The 22,829-nt window shown below is 39.5% G+C and overlaps 2 protein-coding genes across 2 annotated transcripts in view; both read left to right on the top strand.

The window, feature by feature from the left end:
- LOC132777013 (broad substrate specificity ATP-binding cassette transporter ABCG2-like) overlaps nucleotides 1-7,599 on the top strand; it is a 40,204-nt gene extending 32,605 nt beyond the window's left edge. Inside the window, exons 13-16 of the mRNA XM_060779257.2 lie at nucleotides 841-995; nucleotides 1,771-1,860; nucleotides 2,857-2,951; nucleotides 4,298-7,599. Of these exons, the coding sequence (XP_060635240.2) occupies nucleotides 841-995; nucleotides 1,771-1,860; nucleotides 2,857-2,951; nucleotides 4,298-4,445 (488 nt within the window). The 3' untranslated portion in view covers nucleotides 4,446-7,599. The remainder of the gene's footprint in view (nucleotides 1-840; nucleotides 996-1,770; nucleotides 1,861-2,856; nucleotides 2,952-4,297) is intronic.
- A 4,511-nt stretch (nucleotides 7,600-12,110) lies between these two features.
- The window catches only part of LOC132777014 (broad substrate specificity ATP-binding cassette transporter ABCG2-like), a 30,852-nt gene continuing 20,133 nt past the window's right edge, over nucleotides 12,111-22,829 (top strand). The window contains exons 1-7 of the mRNA XM_060779258.2: nucleotides 12,111-12,136; nucleotides 12,555-12,779; nucleotides 16,488-16,547; nucleotides 16,753-16,867; nucleotides 18,757-18,909; nucleotides 19,054-19,211; nucleotides 21,557-21,708. Coding sequence (XP_060635241.2) covers nucleotides 12,126-12,136; nucleotides 12,555-12,779; nucleotides 16,488-16,547; nucleotides 16,753-16,867; nucleotides 18,757-18,909; nucleotides 19,054-19,211; nucleotides 21,557-21,708 — 874 coding nt within the window. The 5' untranslated portion in view covers nucleotides 12,111-12,125. The remainder of the gene's footprint in view (nucleotides 12,137-12,554; nucleotides 12,780-16,487; nucleotides 16,548-16,752; nucleotides 16,868-18,756; nucleotides 18,910-19,053; nucleotides 19,212-21,556; nucleotides 21,709-22,829) is intronic.

Raw genomic sequence — 22,829 nt, 5'->3', positions numbered from 1 at the left:
GCTTGGTTGCCGGAGATAACCATGGGCTTGATTTGCAAATCTGATCTCAAAGACACAAAGTTCTTAGAAAGTTTTTGAGCTTTCCCTCTAAAACAGGGGTCTCCAAACCCAGGCCAGTGGGCTGGATGCCAGCCCTCCAAGGCTATTTACTTGCCTTCTACCCTAAACTTTAGACTTAGGATTGTCCTAAGTTTGAAATGACTTGAAGACACATCTAACAACAAACAGTCCTAATTAACTTGACTATCTCATCAGACAGAAGTAGGCCCATACCTCCCACTGAAATACTGGTAAGTTTAGGTTGGTTAAAATTGTTCTTCATTTGTAATATTATATTGTGTTTTCATTGTTGTTTTTTTTTTTTGCAAAACAAATAAGATACATTTTTCAAACCATAGTCAGCCCTCCCCTCCAACCCCCAACATTCTGAGGAATCGTGAACTAGCCCTTGACTTAAAAAGTTTGAGGATCCTTGCTCTAAAATAACAATGGTAATCAATTTCAATCTCAATGTGTTGTCAAAGGCTTTCATGGCTGGAATGTCTGAGTTGCTGTGAGTTTTCCCGGCTATATAGCCGTGTTCCAGAAGTTTTCAAACTTTTAAAGCCGAGGGCTGGTTCCCGTTCCTTCAGACTTTTGAAAGCAGGACTTATGGAAAAATAAAAAAGCATCTAAATGAAAATAAAGGGTGTTTTAATGGACTGAATTCAGTTGCTAGATCCATATAGAGAAGCTCACTGAATCAATGGGAAGTAGGTAAGTTGACACTAACAGATGTGGTCTACTATTTGACAAAGAAAAGGCAAAGATTAACACTCTTCTTTTTTTGTGTCCACACAGGTTTTAAACCAACGGCATCAGCCTTCTTTATAATGATGTTTACCATGATGATGGTCTCCTACACTGCTACTTCCATGGCACTTGCTATTGCCGCCGGGCAAAGTGTGGTGTCTGTGGCTAATCTGCTCATGACCATTGCCTTTGTTTTCATGATTGTGAGTATTTTTTCTGGCCATTCCAGTAGGCTTGGAAAATTGAAAGGTTCATGACATTTGTCACTTTAAAGAACTGGAAAACTGAGTTATGTCACTCTCTGATCATATAATCTGTTGGTCCTACATAGACTAGAGGTCTTTACAGTTGAGGCCCCATTTATGGAGGGACTATAGCCACTACAAAGGAGATCCAGAAGGTTGACAGTTCAAAGCTGGGTCAGGGTGAGTTCCTGACCTTCAGCTCAGCTCCCCACCCACCTAGCTGATCAAAATCAGCAATGTGAGTAGATAAATAAGGACCGCATTAAAAGCTGAGAGGTATTTAGACATGGCAATTGTATCAAAAAGGAGAAAGTTTACAAACAAAAAAGCTTTTCAGCAGGGAAGATGGAGCAACCCCACCCCCCTGTGGCTGGAACTGAGCACAGCCTCCAAGATGCCGAAAGATGGGAACGCCTGTATATACCTCTCTCTATGGTGTCTGTTTTGTCATTGTATAACCGGCATTGAATGTTTGCCATATATGTGTTCTGTGACCCGCTTTGAGTCCCCTTTAGGGTAAGAAGGGAGGAATATAAATACTGTAAATAAATAAACTAATATTTATCTGTTTGCTGCTAAGATGTACAGCTAACTGACTCTATTTGCCTTATGAGACAGATCAGCATTTTGAATTAAACACAAACACATTTTTAGATGGAGAGAGGGATTCTGGTTTAATACAATGATAATACTATATATACTTTAACATACTCAATTATGGTTTTATCTCCAGATTTTCTCTGGGTTGTTGGTAAACCTCACCAGCATCCTGCCTTGGCTTTCTTGGCTCCAGTATTTCAGCATTCCTCGATATGGCATGACAGTAAGTACAATGCTATCTTGTACAGTAGGCTACAAAATGTTATTCAGAAAGCATCACTTCTATTGATAATGGAATAGTGAACTGAAACTACTCATCAGACTAGCTCAAGCCTTACTTTATTGGTCCCATAATTTCACATTGATGCTTGGCCAGTCAATCAAATATAATCCTGTAGAATTGACACATCTAGGGCTATTAGTTGCTTTTAAAAAGCAAAACCTTTTAGGAACTGGGTAGGAATGCAACATGGATCACTGAGCATTTGTATACTGAGTAACTCCTTGCCTATCCTTCTGCTTCTCCATTCTCCTGCTGATAGACACAGTTTTTAAACAAAGCATATTCATAGCAAGATGGGTTTTAAAAGAGGAAAAACGCAATAAGTATTGAGAGTATTTTTTATTGTCCTTGGTGTTCTTCAAAACAGCTTTTCCAAGCCTGATTGCAATCTTTAAGATGTGTTGGATGACAAGTCGTGTAACCCCAGCAAGCATGATTAATGCCCATCTTGCCTGGGAATGATGGGAACTGTAGTCCAACAAATAATCCTGCATTGGCACAATGTTAGCTGCAGAATGTTAACTGAATGATAAGTCATTATGTAAAGCTGTTTTGCAAAAGACTGAAGTAAGAACAAAATGCCACAGGGATCATCCTGTATCCCACACTAGTTAAAAAAGAAACAATTCCCCTTCTGTTTTAGTGAAACTGAATTTCAACAACTAATGTAAGCTCACTGAGGGCATAACTACATATTACGTTAATGAAATAATTAGCAGTGATACTGTGGATTTTTCAAAATTAAATACTAGGCAGGAATGGGGAGAGAAGCTTTTCTGTTCTGCTCTATCATGGGGTTTAAATTTGTCTTTATAAATAAAAAATGCCATTCCACATAGAACTAGATTATTAGTCAGGTTATTATGTTGCCTAGTTATTATATTTGGTGCATATATGCCTTTTTTAACTCAGTGAATATATTCCTTACTTTTAAAGGCACTCCAGATTAATGAATTTACTGGTCTTGATTTCTGTGGCCCGAGGAACAATTTGACTAGTTCTTACTGTGTAGATAATAGTACATTTCTCAAGTAAGTACAATGCCTTTTTATTTTAAACAGTCATAGCCAGTAATTTGGAAGCATCCCTAATCCTAGCAAGAGAATCAGTCAAGTTGATGTATATTTTTGGAGACCTGCAAACTCAAAACAGCATTAGAACAGAAAGGAATACTATGAGTTTCAATGTTATATGGCATACTAGGATAATGGTAACATTAATGGACACACTCTTGAATTCATTTATGTGAGAAGTCAGCAACTGGTCCAGGTTAAATCCCAGGTATTTGGGTGTGCTACAATGCTCGATGTAATCTTCAGAGTTCGAGATGCTTGTCTGTTCTTAGGATAAAAAGCACATGATAGAATTGCATTGAACAGATTGATTGCATAAGCTCGAGTTTCTTATATATAGTTATCATGATTTTCTATCGGTGAGGAGATGATGGCTGGTAGATGTTCTGTATCTCAAAAACTACAGCTGATATGGGAAAACTGGTGCCATTTTTGGAACCAGCAGGTCAAATATACTAAGAAAGAGGTCTACCATTTGAAGCACCAAAATGTGTGTTGGCCAGTGTTATGTCTGTTTATGTACTGTTTATGGTCACTTTTGGCCACCCCATGAATTTCATAGGGTTTTCTTAGGGAAAAGACCACTCAGTGGTGGTTTTCCTAGTTCCTTCCCCTGAAATATAACCTACAGCACCTGATATTTGCCAACAGTCTCATATCCAAGTACTAACCAGTAGGCCTGGGTAACAACGGAAAAAATTGTTTCTAAAATCGATTCGTTTTTTGGGGGTTTTTGCGTTTCGATATTTAAAATAATTACAAAATTTTCCTTTTAAAAAGTTCGATATTTACAAAATTTCGTAAATGGTAAAAAAAAAAACGAATCGATTTCCGAAACAATAACGAATCGATTCGTTAATGGCGGACGCGACCGCGAAATATGCTAAAAAACCTCCAAAAACTTCTGAAGCTTCCCTCTCCCTCTGTTGTTGACTGCTGGTGTGATATTATAATATTTTTCACTAATTAAACCATAAAACTGGCCCAGACATGCGGAAATAATAACGAAACGACCTCGGAACAATAACGAAACAAATACAATAACGAAATACGAAGCATTTACAAAAAGTCTTTAAAAATTCGTTTTTTAAAAAAATTGCTCCAGAATGGTTTGTTATCACTTCGTAATCAACAAAATTAACGAATTATTAACGAATTACGAATTAACGAAACGAAACCGCCCAGCCCTACTAACCAGGGATGACTGTGTTTACTTTCCAAGATCAGATGAGATCTGGTGCCTTTGGTGAATGTAGCATATTATGAACTGTGGGCTAATTCTCTAAACCTCTTCTTCTTTACAGGTGCCTTGGAGATGAGTACCTCAAAGAGCAAGGGATTGATGCCTCTTCATGGGGCCTGTGGCAGAACCATGTTGCATTGGCTTGCATGACTATCATTTTCCTTACAATTGCATACCTGAAGTTGGTTTTCATGAAAAAGCTCTCTTAGACATGTAGACAGGTCTGTGGTCCAGCAAAGAAGCTAAATTCATATCCAATGTTTTGGACTATAACCTTCATCATCTCCAGCCCACAGGGCAATGAAGACTTATGCACAGGAAGCACCAGGTTGGCAGAAGACTGTGCTATAAAATGGACTATACCGTTGTCAACCCACCTTTTTCTTTATTTCTGGATGACTATAACAGCATTGCCAAAAAACTGGCATTTTTTAAATAATTCATTTTCTCATTTGTTATACTGACACCCTCCATGCAGTGATCAGAAGTCAGAAAATCATATCACATTTTGCAACGTATAAGTGACATAAAGTAATCAAGACTTTGCAAGCTTCATAAACTGAAACAAGAGAGAGTTAAATTAATCCTCCTACTGAAAGCTATGGGCAAAAGGGCTTAAGTTGTTCAATTTGAACTAGCCCGACAGCATCTTATGGAATCCCAGGAAAGGCATTTCTCAGCCAGAGAGCTGTTGTGCCTCACAACTCTGCAGATCCCGGGTTCACATAGGATGCAGCCATGTATATATTAAAGTGGCATTTTACACTGTTCAGTGTGAAAGAGCCCCTGCATGGGTCATAATTCCTGAAGGACTGGTTGCCTCATACTTTGAGGGATGGTAAACACATTGTCCCAAACACGGGCTACGCTAGGAGCAAGAAACATGGATACCGAAAAACCAATCATTTTTTTTGCAGCATTGTACTACTTTTACTTTGGAAAGCACTTTTGGCATGTTCAGAGAATGTGTTGCACAGATATGTCTTCACTCATGAACTTCCACTCGTGTGATTGATAAATGCACAGAGGGAGCAGAACTAATGTATTTCCTGGGGATCTGTCTCCAACATCATATCTTCTGCTGGCTCCCTCCCCTTGGCTCCATGTGTTTGGCATGATGATTTAAAAGAAGAGAGTCCACAAGGCTCACAGTGAGGTGGCCAGCCATTAGCTCTCTTTCTAGTTTAAAATTATTATGAACATGGTGAATTGGATGGATGGGGCCTTCTGAATATGGTATGTGCATGCCTCAGTGTCAAGTCATTTATGGTCAGCTCACAAAAGCCCAATCTACACTGCCAAATAGTGCAGTTTCAAACTGAACCAGTGTTTCTCAACCTTCGTAATGCCACAATCCTTTAAAACAGTTCCTCATGTTGTGGTGTCTGCCAGACATAAAATTATTTTGGTTGCTACTTCAGAACTGTAATTTTGCTACTATTATGAATTGTAATGTAAATATCTGATATGCAGGATGTATTTTCATTCACTGGATCAAATTTGACACAAATACCTGATACACCCAAATTTGAATACTGGTGGGATTGCGGGGGATTGATTTTGTCATTTGGGAGTTGCCGTTGCTGGGATTTATAGTTCTCCTACAATCAAAGAGCATTCTGAATTCCACCAATGATGGAAATGAACCAATGTATTGTCGAAGGCTTTCATGGCCGGAATCACTGGGTTGTTGTAGGGTTTTTTTTGGGCTATATGGTCATGTTTTAGAGGCCTTATCTCCTGACGTTTCACCTGAATCTATGGCAAGCATCCTTAGAGGTAGTGAGATCCTCACTACCTCTGAGGATGCTTCCCATAGATGCAGGTGAAACATCAGGAGAGAATGCCTCTAGAACATGGCCACATAGCCCCCCCCCCCCCCAAAAAAACCCCCCAAAATTACAACAACCCAGAAATGAACCAAATTTGGCACACAGAACTCTCATGACCAACAGAAAATACTGGAAGGGCTTGGTGAATATTGACCTTGAGTTTTGGAGTTGTAGTTCACCTACATCCAGAGAGCACTGTGGACTCAACAGTGATGGATCTGGACCAAACTTGGCACAAATACTCAGTATGCCCAAATGTGAATGCTAGTGGATTTTGGGGAAAATAGACCTTGACATTTTGGATTTATAGTTCTCCTACAATCAAAGGGCATCTTGAACCCCACCAATGATAGAATTGGGCCAAACTTCCCACACAGAATCTCCATAACCAACAGAAAATACTGTGTTTCCTGATTGTCTTTGACGACTCCTCTGACATCTCCTCACGACCCCCCTAGGGGTCCCAACTCCCAGGTTGAGAAACACTGGTGTAGACCTATATATTAAAGTTCAGTGCAGTTAAACTACATTATGAGTTTATGCTGATCATGTAATGCAACGGCACTGCACTGCATTATATGAGTTTACACCAATCACATGATGCAGTTTCAAGCTGTATTAATTATTTGGCAGTGTAGATGTGACAAAGGTTAACTTATCAACAAACCTGTAAAGAGCTAACTGCATGCAATATAATAACTGATGTTTCAATTACATTCAACACAAGGAAGTCTTGTGTTGAGGGGAGGGGATGATTGGCTGTATGAAAAGTATTGGGAGGAATGAATCTCTCTTGTGGCTTCACACTCCATTGAGCTTGCCCCCATTATCAAATGAAAGCTATTGTTTCATTGCACTGTTGTATTTAGCACAATATGTTATCCCATACTTACTCCATTGTAGAAGCCAATCAATGAAGTGTAATTAGATATGTTTCTGTATGTCATATTATATTCATCACATGAAGTGTTTATAAAATATAACCCAATAGCTGATGGATAACTGCTTATTAAACATAATTGATGTAAATAATTGTGTTCTTTGGAGTACAATCAAGTACAGAGTATTATTAATTCTTCAAGGATATATTTAAAGAATAAGAATGCTTTTCTATTATGTTGCCTCTTTATCCCATTCTGAGCCAAATATATATGATGGTTAAGATAGGGGTTCTACCTCCACTCTCATGTTTTAATTATTGTATGTAAAATTTAAAGTCCTTATTTAGAACCAACTAATTCAATTGGGAACCATTATTTGTGGTTCCCATCACTACGGGGAGGTGAAAAACAAAAATCCAATAGTGTATTTTGTGCCACTTTGATCCATTGTAATGAATGAACTGATCAAATTCTGGATTATGTTGTTTCATTACTACTTCTTATGGAACAATGCAGCTACTTTTGTGTTTTTCCTAAAGACTGTGAGCCTGATGGTAAAAGCAGATTATATCTGTTGTTGTTTTTTCATTGTACAACACTTTGTATCTGTAGCTATTTTGAAAATAATAAAACATCAGAATGAGTGGATTTATTCCATCCTCTAAGCATGCCGTGTGCCAGGAAGAGATACTACTGATAGCAGAGCAAGAAATATCTCAGGTAGAGAAGGCTGGAGAAAGGAACTTTTTAGACTAGGGTAAGGTAAAGGTTTTCCCCTGACATTAAGTCCAGTCATGTCCGACTCTGGGGTGTGGTGCTCATCTCCATTTCAAAGCCGAAGAGCCGGCATTGTCCATAGACACCTCCAAGGTCATGTGGCCGGCATGACTACATGAAGCGCCCTTACCTTCCCGCCGGAGCGGTACCTATCGATCCACTCACATTTGCATGTTTTCAAACTGCTAGGTTGTCAGAAGCTGGGGCTGACAGCGGAAGCTCACACCGCTCCCCAGAATCAAACCTTTTGGTCAGCAAGCTCAGCAGCTCAGCGCTTTAACGCACTGTGCCACAGGGAGCTCCCTTTTTAGACTACAATTCATAAAATTCAACACTGACCATGATGGATGGGGGATTCAATGAACTATAATAGTGCACAAAGGGTTTTTATATAAGATTTAATCAGATGCTTTTTGGTTATCTGTTAGTAACTGAAAAAGTGGCTTTCCCAAACTTCTGAGTGCTGTAGTTCACCTGGCGTTGCTCAAGTTGGGCATTTTACAATGCTATTTATTAGAAATGCTCATTCAAGATGACTTATGAAATTCATAGTATGTTCTTGGGCAACGGATATTCAGAGGTGGTGTTGCTTGTTCTTTCCTCTGGGGGCCCTTCCACACAGCCATATAACCCAGAATAGTAAGGTAGATAATCCACAATATCTGCTTTGAACAAGATTATCTAAGTCCACACTGACATATAATCCAGTTCAATGTGGCTTTTATACCGCTGCATGGAAGGGGCTTGAGCTATAGCTACAAAACCATTGGTGGTCTCCCATCCAAGTATTAACCAGGGCTGATCCTGCTTAGCTTTTAATATCAGTTGGGATCTGGTGCCTTTAAGATATTTAGTAAACATTTTATAGTTTTATTAATTATGTTATGCCTCAGCTCGGGCCAAAAGAAGAGGCGGGTAATAAATAAATATTATTACTCTATGTTCTCAAGGGCTTTCATGGCTGGGTTTTTATGAGTTTTCTGGGCTGTAAGGCCATGCTTCAGAAGCATTGCCTCCTGATATTTCACCCATGTTTATGGCAGGCATCCTCAGAGATTGTGAGGTCACATTACAACTTCTGAGGATGCCCGCCATAGATGTGGTCAACACGTCAAGAGAGAATTGTTGGCACATAACGTGAGCCAACTATGTAATGCGGCAGCAAAAAGAGCCAATGGGATTTTGGGTTGCATCAATAGGAGTACAGTGTCTAGAACCAGGGAAGTCATGCTACCCCTCTATTCTGCCTTGGTTAGACCACTATGAATACTGTGTCCTGTTCTGGGCACCACAATTGAAGGGAGATGTTGAGGAGGGTGACTACAATGATCAAGGGTCTGAACAACAAGCCCTATGAGGACTGGCTTAGAGAGCTGGGCATGTTTAGCCTGCAGAAGAAAAGGCTGAGAGGAGACATGATAAATATGCGAGGGGAAATCATAGAGAGGAGGGACCATGCTTGTTTTCTGCTGCCCTGGAGACCAAGATGTGGAACAATGGCTTCAAACTACAAGAAAGGAGATTCCACCTGAACATGAGGAAGAACTTCCTGACTGTGAGAGCTGTTCAGCAGTGGAACTTTCTTCCCCAGAGTGTGGTGGAGGCTCCTTCTTTGGAGGCTTTTAAGCAGAGGCTACATGGTCGTCTGTCGGGGGTGCTTTGAATGAGATTTTCCTGCTTTTTGGCACTATATGGCCAATTCTCTCACACCAGAAGCGACTTGCAGTTTCTCAGGTCGCTCCTGACACGACCAAAAAAAAAAAAAAATTAGTAATATTACATGTAATACAAAATATATAATTATTATATTGTATTTGCATTAGTATTATATTGTATTACATTTTAATATTATTATCAATATTATATGTGTATACAATATATTATATTAGCACAGTACATTAGTATTATATATTACTATATATAATATATTAAATTATTATATTGTATTATGATTAGTATTATATTGACTTACATAATCATATTATTATCAATATTATATGTGTATACAATATATTATGAACACAGCACAACATTAGTGTTATTTATTCATATATTGTACTATACACATATCAATATTATATGTGGATACAATATATTATCAGCACAGCACAATATTAGTATTACTTATTACTATATTGTAGTATATCACTATACTATATTACTATTAGTAATATTACATGAAATATAAAATTATTATATTGTATTGAAACTAGTATTATATTGAATTACATAATAATATTATTATCAATATTATACGTGTATACAATACATTATATTATGAGCACAGCACAATATTAGTATTATTTATGTACTATACACATATCAATATTATATGTGTATACAATATATTATATTATGAGCACAGCACAATATTAGTATTATTTATTACTATATTGTAGTATATCACTATACTATATTATTATTAGTAATATTACATGTAATATAAAATTATTATACTGTATTAAATTATAATATTATTATCAATATTAAATGTGTATACAATATATTATAATATTAGTACAGCACATTAGTATTATATATTACTATATATAATATATTAAATTATTATATTGTATTATGATTAGTATTATATTGAATTACATAATCATATTATTATCAATATTATATGTGTATACAATATATTATGAGCACAGCACAACATTAGTATTATTTATTCATATATTGTACTATACACATATCAATATTATATGTGGATACAATATATTATATTATCAGCACAGCACAATATTAGTATTATTTATTACTATATTGTAGTATATCACTATACTATATTACTATTATTTTGAAATGGTCATATGAATGATCTTTCAAATAAATATATATTACTATTAGGTGTAATATAAAATTATTATATTGTAATAATACTAGTATTATATTGTATTAAATTATAATATTATTATCAATATTATATGTGTATACAATATATTATAATATTAGCACAGCACATTAGTATTATATATTACTATATATTAATATATTAAATTATTATATTGTATTATGATTAGTATTATATTGAATTACATAATCATATTATTATCAATATTATATGTGTATACAATATATTATGAGCACAGCACAACATTAGTATTATTTATTCATATATTGTACTATACACATATCAATATTATATGTGGATACAATATATTATATTATCAGCACAGCACAATATTAGTATTATTTATTACTATATTGTAGTATATCACTATACTATATTACTATTATTTTGAAATGGTCATATGAATGATCTTTCAAATAAATATATATTACTATTAGGTGTAATATAAAATTATTATATTGTAATAATACTAGTATTATATTGTATTAAATTATAATATTATTATCAATATTATATGTGTATACAATATATTATAATATTAGCACAGCACATTAGTATTATATATTACTATATATTAATATATTAAATTATTATATTGTATTATGATTAGTATTATATTGAATTACATAATAATATTATTATCAATATTATATGTGTATACAATATATTATATTATGAGCACAGCACATTAGTATTATTTATTAATATATTGTATACAATATATTATGAGCACCGCACAATATTAGTATTGTTTATTAATATATTGTACTATACACCTATCAATATTATATGTGTATACAATATATTATATTATGAGCACAGCACAATATTAGTATTATTGATTACTATATTGTTGCTGGGGGGATTGGCTCCCAATTGATCACCCAGGAGAGATGGTGGAAGTGTATCTTCCTGGCTTCACTTCTACACTGTCTCCAAAGCTAAAGGACTGGATCTGGAAAATATTGTCTTAAAACTGTGGCCAGGACCCCAATTTTCACTCCCTGCTCCCCACCCAAGAGTTCTGGCTTTGGAGAGAGATGCAGCCTAAGACTATCCCCCGCTCCTGCGGATACCGAAACCCGCGGATGCTGAAGCCACACGATAATGCAATGGCAAAGGAAAAAAATTCACCAATTTAAAATAAAAGAGGAAGAGGTGAGGTCACCTCTGAGGAAGCTTGCCATAGATGCAGGCGAAACGTCAGGAGAAATGCCTCTAGAACATGGCCATATAGCCCGAAAAAACCCACAAGAACTGAGTGATTCCGGCCATGAAAGCCTTCGACAGGTTCTTTTTTGCTTCTTTCCAATCCGTGGATACGGAGATCCGACTGCAACAACAAGCCTCAATCAGAGCGCATGGCCAGGAGTTCTCATTCCAAAGCCGCATTCCGTCGCCGTTGGAAGCCACAGACGGAGAGGAACGTTACACACGTTACGTGCCGGGAGGAGAGGAGAGGAGGAAGGAAGGAGGTGACCCACGAAGACCCAGAGAGGCCCCTTTCTGCGTTTACCTGCAGCGCCTTCCTCACCTGCCAGTATGGAAACCTTGTAAGTCGCTCCCCTGGTGTCACCTTTCTTTGCTGAACCAGGGAGCGCTGAAATCTCGGGTTTCACACTGCAGAGGATGTGTAACAATACACCCAAACAGAAGGGTGGGGTATCTGGGGGGTTGGATGCTTCCTAGAGGAGAGAGAGAGTGTGTCTGCCAGGTTGTCATAGCAAGCAGATGGGGGGATTTGGCTCACCTTTGGGTCTGTCTAGTCTTACCTGTTGTGCTGAAGTGTGTGTGGAGGCTCCGGAGTGTGTTGGAGGCTCCTTCTTTGGAAGCTTTTAAGTAGAGGCTGGATGGCCATCTGTCAGGGGTGATTTGAATGCAATATTCCTGCTTCTTGGCAGAATGGGGTTGGACTGGATGTCTCTTTGATTCTATGATTCTATGATCTCTCCCTCTGCTTGATGCCAACAGCAACATGTTCCAACGATTCCTGAAGCCTGAGCAGAAGTCCCAGGAAGCGTCTGAGAAAGAGGCCCGGGTGGCAGCCCTGCGGAAGAGGAGGATCACTTTCCCAAGTTGCAGGCAGTCGGAAGGGAGCACCATGACCTTCCACAAAATCAACTACCAAGTCAAAATCAAAACTGGCCACTACGGGTTCCGGAAAGAAGTCAAGAAAAGGGTTTTGAACGATGTCAGGTGAGTCAGGATGGGGGGCAGCACATGGCTCGAGAGCAGGACGTGTGAAAAAGATCTTGGAGTCCTCGTGGACAACAAGTTGAGCATGAGCCAACAATGTGATGCTGTGTCAAAAAAGCCAATGGGACTTTGGCCTGCATCAATAGGAGTCTAGTGTCTAGATCAGTGTTTCTCAACCTGGAGGTTGGGACCTCTTGTGGAGGGGTCGCAAGTGGGTGTCAGAGGGCTCGCCAAAGACCACCAGAAAACACAATATTTTCTGTATATTGTCGAAGGCTTTCATGGCTGGAATCACTAGGTTCTTGTAGGTTTTTTAAGGCTATAGGGCCATGTTCTAGAGGCATTTCTCCTGACGTTTCGCCTGCATCTATGGCAAGCATCCTCAGAGGTAGTGAGGTATGGCAAGCATCCTCACTACCTCTGAGGATGCTTGCCATAGATGCAGGCGAAACGTCAGGAGAAATGCCTCTAGAACATGGCCCTATAGCCTGAAAAAACCTACAAGAACCACAATATTTTCTGTTGGTCATGGGGGTTCTGTGTGGGAAGTTTGGCCCAATTCTATCCTTGGTGGGTTTCAAGGGGCTCTTTGTTTGTAGGTGAACTACAAATCCCAACAATTATAACTCCAAAATGTCAAGGTCTATTTTCCCCAAGCTCCACCAGTGTTCACACTGGACCATATTGAGTATTCATGGAAAGTTTGGTCCAGATCCATATTTCTTGGAGTCCACAGTGCTCTCTGGATGTAGCTGAACTACAACTCCCAAACCCAAGGTCAATGTCCAGCAGACCCTTCCAGTATTTTCTGTTGGTCATTGGAGTTCTGTATGCCAAGTTTGGTTCAATTCCATTTTTGGTGGAGTTAAGAATGCTCTTTGATTGTAGGTTAACTATGGGAGGAACTACAACTTCCAAATGAAAGAAATCAATCTCTCCTAACCTCACCAGCATCGTGTATTTGTACCAAATTTGGTCCAATGAATGAAATCCTGCATATAGGATATTTACATTATGATTAATAACAAGTTGCAAAATTACAGATATGAAGTAGCAACAAAAATAATTTTCTGGTTGGGGATCACCACAACATGAGGAACTGTATTAAGGAGTCATGGCATTAGGAAGGTTGAGAAACACTGGTCTAGATCTGGGGAAGTCATGCTACCCCTGTATTCTGCCTTGGTTAGACCAAACCTGGAATATTGTGTTCAATTGAAGAGAGATGTTGACAAGCTGGAATATGTCCAGAGGAGGGCAACTAAAATGATCAAGGATCTGGAGAACAAGCCCCATGAGGAGCGGCTTAAAGAGCTGGTTATGTTTAGCCTTCAGAGAAGAAGGTTGAGAGGAGACATGATGACCATGTATAAATATGTGAGAGGAAGTCACAGGGAGGAGGGAGCAAGCTTGTTTTCTGCTTCCCTGGAGACTAGGACGTGGAACAATGGCTTCAAACTACAAGAAAGGAGATTGCATCTGAATATGAGGAAGAACTTCCTGACTGTGGGAGCTGTTCAGCAGTGGAACTCTCTGCCCCAGAGTGTGGTGGAGGCTCCTTCTTTGGAAGCTTTTAAACAGAGGCTGGACGGCCATCTGTCAAGGGTGCTTTGAATGTGATCTTCCTGCTTCTTGGCAGGGGGTTGGACTGGATGGCCACGCATCCCTCATTCTGTATCTTTGCATTTCATTTTTTCTGCCTAAGTGGAATATCTTGCATTTGTCCCTGCTGAACTTCATTTTGTTAGTTTTGGCCTTTCTTTTTTCTCCTTTCCACATTTCCTGCTTTTTATACTTCACAGCTACTTCTCTGAAAATATAGCAAAGATATTACTGTAGGAGGGATGTAGACCGCTCCAGGTGTGTCCCTTTTGATGCTGTTGAACTGCAACCCAACCCATGTGCAGATTATTTCTGAAATAATAATAGTAATAATAATAATAATGATGATGATGATGATGATGATAATAATAATAATAATAATAATAATAATACACTTTATTTATATTCTGCGCTTCTCCCTTAGGGGACTCAGAACGGGTTACAGCATTTACATACATAGTCAAACATTCAATGCCTTTACAATCATATACAATGGGACACACAAACACAAACAAAGGCAAAGGCTTCTCCTTTCATTTCCGGCACATCTCTGTCTCCGGGGAGGTGCTTCCTCCATTTTCAAGTCGAGGAGCCTGTGTTGTCACCTCCTAGTTGTGTGGCTGGCGCGATGGCTTGGAGTGTCTCTGCCTTTTCCTGCCTAAGCAGTACCTATTTACATTTGCATGTTTTGGAACTGCTAGGTTTGCAGGAGCTAGAGCTGACAAATGGCAGCTCACCCCGTTTTTGGATCGAATTGCTGATCTTCAAGTCAGCAGTTCAGCAGCACAAAGGTTTGACACATTGCACCACTGTGGTTCCTGGCAAAATGGTGTAATGGTGTAGATGGTAAAATATAACATTTACACCAAAAATGGCCTTTGACTAATGTTCTTTATGCATTTTCATCTGGAATCGCTCTGCTTGTTGTTGTTATGTATGCTTTCAAGTCATTTCTGACTTTGAGCGATCCTATCATAGGGGTTTCTGGGGTTGAAAGTATATGACTTATCCAGGGTCATACAGTGGGTTTTCATGAACAATCAGGAATTCAGATCCTGGTCTCCAAAGTCTTAATCCAAAACCCAAAACAGGATGCCATGCTGTTTATAGGTGTTGAAATTTTGAAGAGCGATGAGAAAGACTAAAATATCAAAGGTCTGGAGAACAAGTCCTATGAGGAGTGGCTTAAAGAGCTGGACATGTTTAGCCTGCAGAAGAGAAGACTGAGAGGAGACATGTTAGCCATGTATAAATATGTGAGGGGAAGTCCTAGGGAGGAGGGAGCAAGCTTGTTTTCTGCTGCCCTGGAGACTCGGATGTGGAGCAATGGCTTCAAACTACAGGAAAGAAGATTCTACCTGAACATTAGGAAGAACTTTCTGACTGTGAGAGCTGTTCAGCAGTGGAACTCTCTACCCTAAAATGTGGTGGAGGCTCCTTCTATGGAGGCTTTTAAACAGAGGCTGGATGGCCATCTGTCAGGTGTGCTTTGAATGTGATCTCCCTGCTTCTTGGCAGGTGGCTGGACTGGATGGCCCGTGAAGTCTCTTCCAACTCTATGATTCTAAGACTGGACAGTGAGGGAGATATTCCCTAGCCCTGATTTATGGTGTATGAGCTCTAACTTTGCAAAAAAGTGCTTAGATGTAAGGAAGAGGCAAATCAATCACATGCATTTAAAACTATGGTGACAGGTGTACAAGATCAAGAGAGGAAGGGAGGAAAGGAAGAAAAAGATAAAGAAAATGGAGGGAAGCAAGTTATGAGGAGAAGGAAGGGAAGTAAAAAAAAGGGGAAGGGAAGAACGAAGGGACAAGGAAAGGAGGGAAAAGAGAAAAACAAGGAAAGTGAGAGGAAAGAAAGGTAAAAAGAGGGGCAAGGGGTGTAGCCTCCATGTACTTTTCATTTAGACTTAGATCATGTTTTAAACATGAATCACTTTTCCTATATTTTCTTATCGTTTCCTTTCCTTCTTGTCTAATTAAGAATTCTGGACAGTTTAAACGGCTTTCTGTGAACTTTGAATTGGGCTATTAATGTGGATTTTAAAATTACATTGTATTTTAAAAGCATTTTGACTAGTGCCAAATTGATTTTCTTTTACAGTGGTGTCATGAAACCTGGTCTCAATGCCATTTTAGGACCCACTGGCTGCGGCAAATCTTCGTAAGTGTTGAAATAATAAAAACACAATTGATTTTATATTAATGTTACATTTCAGGATATTACTATATCTTATTATATTTAGTTTCAACGAGAACAGTCTGTCTAGAAGTATAAGGATATATTTAATAAGGATAGAAATATCAGCATGAGCCATAAGCAATGTTAAATATAACTATGGGAATATGTTTTGTTTTTCTTCTTCTAGGCTCTTGGACATCTTAGCTACAAGGAAAGATCCTTTAGGGCTGTCTGGTGAAATTTTGATAAATGGCTACAAGCTGCCTCCACATTTTAAATGTATTTCTGGATATGTAGTACAGGTAAATAAAATCTGCAGTAATGATTTTTGTTAACTCCTCTCAAGTTGACTTAGACCTATGAATGAGAGACCTGTACGGGTCCTTCCACACTGCCCCTATATCCCTAAGGATAATCTGCGTTCAACCACTAAGCTGCAGAACTTGCTGTCTGAAAGGTCGGTGGTTCAAATCCCTAGACTTGGTGAGCTCCTGTTGTTAGACCCAGCTTCTGCCAAATTAGCAGTTTGAAAACGTGCAAATATGAGTAGATCGATAGATACTGCTTCGGCGGGAAGTTACTGGCTCTCCATGAAGTCATGCTGTCCACATGACCTTGGAAGTGTCTATGGACAATGCCCACTCTTCAATGTATTGTTGAAGGCTTTCATGGCTGGATTCACTGGGTTATTGTAGATTTTTAGGGCTATATGGCCATGTTCTAAAAGCATTCTTTCCTCATGTTTCGCCTGCATCTATGGCAGGCATCCTCAGAAGTTGTGAGGTTTCTAAGGATGCTTGCCCTCTGAGGATGCCTGCCATAGATGCAGGCAAAATGTCAGGAGAGAATGCTTCTAGAACATGGCCATATAGCCCAAAAAAAACCTACAACAGCACACTCTTCAGCTTAGAAATGGAGATGAGCACCACCTCCCAGAGTCGGACACGACTAGACTTAATGTCAGGGGAAACCTTTACTTTTACCTTTAATCTGGGATCAGATCCTGGGATAAAGAGCAGTGTGGAAGGGCCCTAGTGGCTTTTCCACACAGCTGAATAAAATCCCACATTATCTGCTTTGTACTGGGATATATTGCAGTGTGGACCCAGATAACCCAGTTCAGAAGACATATCGTGGGATATTCAGGGATATAGGGCTGTGTGGAAGGGCCCTAAATCACCCTTCCAGCTCTGATCAGGTCCTGTAGACTTCAAGATGGGGCCTCCTTGATTGAATCTACCCCTCTGTAATGCCGTCTTCCTCTTTTCCTGCTGCGTTCTGTCTTACCAGGCATTGTTGTCTTTTCTAGTGAGTTACACCTTCTCATGATGTTTCTAAAATATGTGGCTATGAGGTTGGGTAAAGGTGAAAGGACATTTTAAAGCCAGACATCAGCTCCACAAGCCTTGTATGGATTTTGTATCTAAATTCAAACCCCACTCTCTTGACTAAACAGAACAAACTGCAGCCTTTCAGGTATTACTGTATCACAACTCCTATCAGTGTATTGTCGAAGGCTTTCATTGCCAGAATCACTGGGTTGTTGTAGGTTTTTTTGGGCTATATGGCCATGGTCTACAGGCATTTTCTCTTGACATTTCACCTGCATCTATGGCAAGCATCCTCAGAGGTAGTGATGCTCACTACCTCTGAGGATGCTTGCCATAGATGCAGGCAAAACGTCAGGAGAAAATGCCTCTAGACCATGGCCATATAGCCCGAAAAAACCTACAACAGCCCAACTCCTATCAGCTTTTATTATTATGTGAGCAGAAGAACCTATTGGTAAATATATGAGGACCTATTGGTAAATTCTGTTTCATTTGCAGCAGATTGGAAAGAATTTCAAACTCCAGGTCATCTAACAATAGCAGTAACACCATAGCTGCCTTCCTCCTACTTGAGGGAAATCCAGAAGTGAATATGGAGGTGGTGCATTTGATTCTGTTGCAGACTCCATGATGTTGAGTTAGGCATGTGCTCATCGCTGCCTAATTCCTTAATGCTTTATATATGCCTGTCTGCCTTGGGTGGCTTGTTTTGCCTTAAATGCTTAATGTAGGTCTGCTGATTCTGGTTGGACGATTCCACAAGACTGAAGCATGTAAATGCTAAAGCACATGAACAGTCACAAGAATGTGGTATAACAGAGTCTGGTACTGCAATAAAAACCTCTATGTATTTTTTTAAGGATGACATAGTGATGGGAACTCTGACAGTCAGAGAAAACTTAGCATTCTCAGCTGCCCTTCGGCTTCCTCTGTCAATGAACGCTGAGGAAAAGCAAGAGAGAGTCGAAATGGTCATCAAAGAACTGGACTTGGTTAAAGTTGCAGATTCAAAGGTACATTTGTGGTTGCACGTGATTAGATTTGATGACACTGCACATTCTTTGGGATGTCAGAAGTGCTTTATAAATATCTGTAAATGAAAGGGATGTTGTTACAGTGCAAAGGGCCTCTATTTTCCATTTCTTTACCCATGTTAGGTTGGCACGGTATTTACCCGTGGAATTTCTGGAGGAGAAAGGAAAAGGACCAGCATTGGGCTAGAGCTGATTACGCACCCGACAGTCTTGTTCTTAGATGAACCCACAACTGGACTGGATGCCAGCACAGCCAATGCTGTCCTGATGCTCTTGAAAAGGTAAACCATTCCAGTCTCTGAGAGAAGTGTCAAAGTTTTAGAACCCTTAAAAATGTCCAGATAAGATTACACACAAGGACACAAGGTTGTTTTTAAAGATAGTATTCCTTTTAGGAGACAGTGTAGTTTAGTTGTTTGAGTGTTGGACTAGGACAGTGGTTCCCAACCTTTTTTTTTTTACCAGAGACCACTTGACCAGGAACTATTTTGACCAGGGACCACTCTCCAACATTAGTACCAAAAGGGTTATGAATCAGTTTTTGGTCAACTTTAGATTTGGTTTGATTATTTGAGAAAACTGCATTGGATAGACCACATCAGCTCTAGTTCCTAATGCAGAACATATGCCATCCAGTAGTTACCATCTGCTCGCCCATGGAAAACCATATTTAATAAGCCTCACCACTATAAGAGGGTTTTGCGAGACCAGTAGCTCTCGTTGCAATGGTGTAGTAATGGTGGGGCTGCGGACCATATTTTAGTTCTTCTGGACTAGAGCTATGGTTTAAACTCCTATTCAAGCATGGAGATGCACTGGGTAATCATGAGCAAGTCTCTCTATTTGCTCAGAGGGAGGCAATAGCAAACCCTCTCTGAGCAAACATTGTAAGGTCCTTTAATTCTGCTTTAACCTCTTGCAGCTGGATTAGCTGTCAAAGCTCTTCTGGCAGGCACATTCCAAAGTATTGGGGAGTTGATGAGAAGGTCTTCTGGGTGATCGTTGCTCGTGAGGTTCTGGCTGGTTGAAGTAAGATGCCCCCAGAGAATCATTAAATCATAAATCCTAGAGATGGATGAGACCACAAGGGCCATCCAGTCCAACCCTCTGCCATGCAGGAAAACACAGTCAAAGCAACCCCAAAAGATTACCATCCAGCCTCTGCTTTAAAACCACCACCACACTCTCAGGAAGCATATTCCATGGTCGAACAGCTCTTACCTTCAGGAAGTTCTTCCAAGGTGGAATCTGTAATTTGAATCAATCGTTTCATTGTGTCCTTGTGTCATAGTCTCCAGAGCAGCAGAAAGCAAGTCTGCTCCCTCAACATGACATCCTTTCAAATATGTAAACATGACTATCACGTACTTTCTCAGCCTTCTTTTCTCCAAGCTAAACATACCCAGCTTCCTCAGCTGCTCTTTGACTAGACTTAATGTCAGGGGAAACCTTTACCTTTACCTTTACAGTTTGTCTACTATGGGTGTATCTACACCACATGTGCCGAATTCAGCCCCCATATCATTTTATGTGGACCTTCTGATGTTGGATTACAACTTCCAAAACTTTGATCATTTTGGTCGCCGTTCTCTGGACACATTCCAGCTTGTTAATATCCCTCTTGAATTTTGGTGCCCAAAACTGGACCCAGTGTTATTCCAGTTGAGATATGACCACAGCAAAATGGAGTGGGACTATGACTTCCCTTGACCTAGACAGTATATTCCTATTGATGTAGCCTAAGTGTACAGTGTGGATTATACAGAACGTGATCCAAATAGAACTTTAAGAGTAATAGCCAACAATGCTTGGAAACTAATTGGCAATCAGTGGAGTGATTTTAGTATAGGTATAATGGCCTCACTCCTTGATGTACCCATAACACATTTGACTTCAATGTTTTGAACTAACAGGAATTTCCAAACTTGGTACATAGGTAGCAGAGATTATCAGTGTGAGCATTATCTTCCTTAGGCTCTCCATTTCTGGGAAGGGATGCAGCTGGCATTTCAGCCAAAGGTGTTAATAAGTACTCCTGACCACCACATCTACATGGACTGACATTTGGAGAGATGGGTCCAGGAGTATTGATAAGCTGTAAACAAAATTTTCAGTGGGAGTGTAACTCCATTCAAACCTCCAACCCCAGGCTCCCTGAACCTGCCTGCTTCTCACATGTCTCTCTTTGAGCTGTTTATGTGGCCTTTATTATGTCAATTTTTAGTATCTTTAAAGATTAAAGAAGAGCAATGGAAAAATTGGGTAGCGGTCATGCCAAATGGATAGATGTTAATGAAAGAGGTAAGGCCAGACGAAGAGACGTTGAAACATTTTGCCCATCATCTTGAAGTTCTGCTCAAGATAACAGTGCTATTTTTCAAAGTCACATTCATGCATACTATAAAATAGTGCTAATCAAACTAGTGCTGCTCCTAGAGCCATTCACTGCTATCCTGTTGTGAGTTTTCAGCAAAGATAGAAAGAAATATGGTATTAGACCCTGTCACACTGGGAATAAAATAATTGTCAGCCCCTCACATCACAGCAACACTGCTTTAAACGATTCAAAGTGTTAAAAACATGTGGCACTTGCAGCAGTGAATTGTCTTTTCTGTGTTGCCTTCAGGCTGTCACATCAAGGAAAAACAATAATTTTTTCCATCCACCAGCCTCGGTATTCGATTTTCAAATTGTTCGACACCCTGACACTTCTTGCTGCTGGAAGGCTGATCTATCATGGGCCAGCTGATGAAGCTCTCGAGTATTTTAAAAATTTGGGTGAGTTCCCCCTAAATTTAGAAATACCGATGTTCCGTGTTTGATACATTGTGCGAAATAAGTGATGAAATGGCAATTTAAAGAAATTTTTCCATGTAGACCAGTGGTTTTCAACCTTTCTAACGTCATGAGCCCTTAATACCGTTCTTCATGCTGTGGTGTCCCCCAACCATAAAATTATGTTCATTGATACTGTAATTTTGCTACTGTTATGAATTGTAATGTAAATATCTGATGTATTTTCATTCACTGGACAAAATTTGGCACAAATACCCAATATGTCCAAATCTAAATACTGTTGGAGTTGGGGGAGGGGTTGATTTTGTCATTTGAGGGTTGTAGTTGCTGGGATTTATAGTTATCCTGCAATCAAAGAGCATTCTGAATTCCACCAAAAATGGAATTGAACCCAACTTGGTACACAGAACTCCCCTGACCAACAGAAAATACTGGAAGGGTTTGGTGGCCAACTCATTTCCAAGAAGCACTTAGTTGCAGATATTTGCTTGGTATTGCAACACTATGAATTCACTCTCTTTCCCCATCTATCTATATACCCAATAAATATGAAAATATATGTGTGTGTATGTGGCTGGGGTGTCCTCTTCCACAAACAGGCTCCCACTTCCACAAACAGCTTTAACCCACAATGCTGAGGAGCCACCAAAAGCCCTCCCTCCAATGACATTTCAGGTTATAGAATCATAGAATCAAAGAGCGCCATGAAGAGGTAGCCCAACCCCTGCCAATGTCCTCCCCAAACTCTTACTGCCCACTACCCAAAGAATGTTTTCATTTGGGGACAATTTCATCCTAGATTTTACATGTTTTCTCCAATACAGACATCCCAGTGATTCTTACTCTCTTCATTGGGGTGGAATTTGCAAGATCCCGCCCACTGCCTCTCCCTTAACCCTTTCCTACTCTTTTCAACTCTGTCTGCATAACAAATAGAGCAGAACTAATCAGCAACTAAACATACTGGAGGAGTTTGCGGGATTGACTCCGCATGATTGAAGTTGTAGTTCACCCCGTATCAAGTCAGAGCACTGTGACCCCTCACTGACAGTGGACCTGGACCACATTTGGCACACAGAACCCCCATGAACTCAGAAAAATAT

Source organism: Anolis sagrei, chromosome 5 (assembly GCF_037176765.1).
Source record: "Anolis sagrei isolate rAnoSag1 chromosome 5, rAnoSag1.mat, whole genome shotgun sequence".
NCBI lineage: Eukaryota > Metazoa > Chordata > Lepidosauria > Squamata > Dactyloidae > Anolis > Anolis sagrei.
The sequence above is the reverse complement of the archived record's forward strand: the minus strand, read 5'-3'. Positions and strand labels throughout refer to the sequence as shown.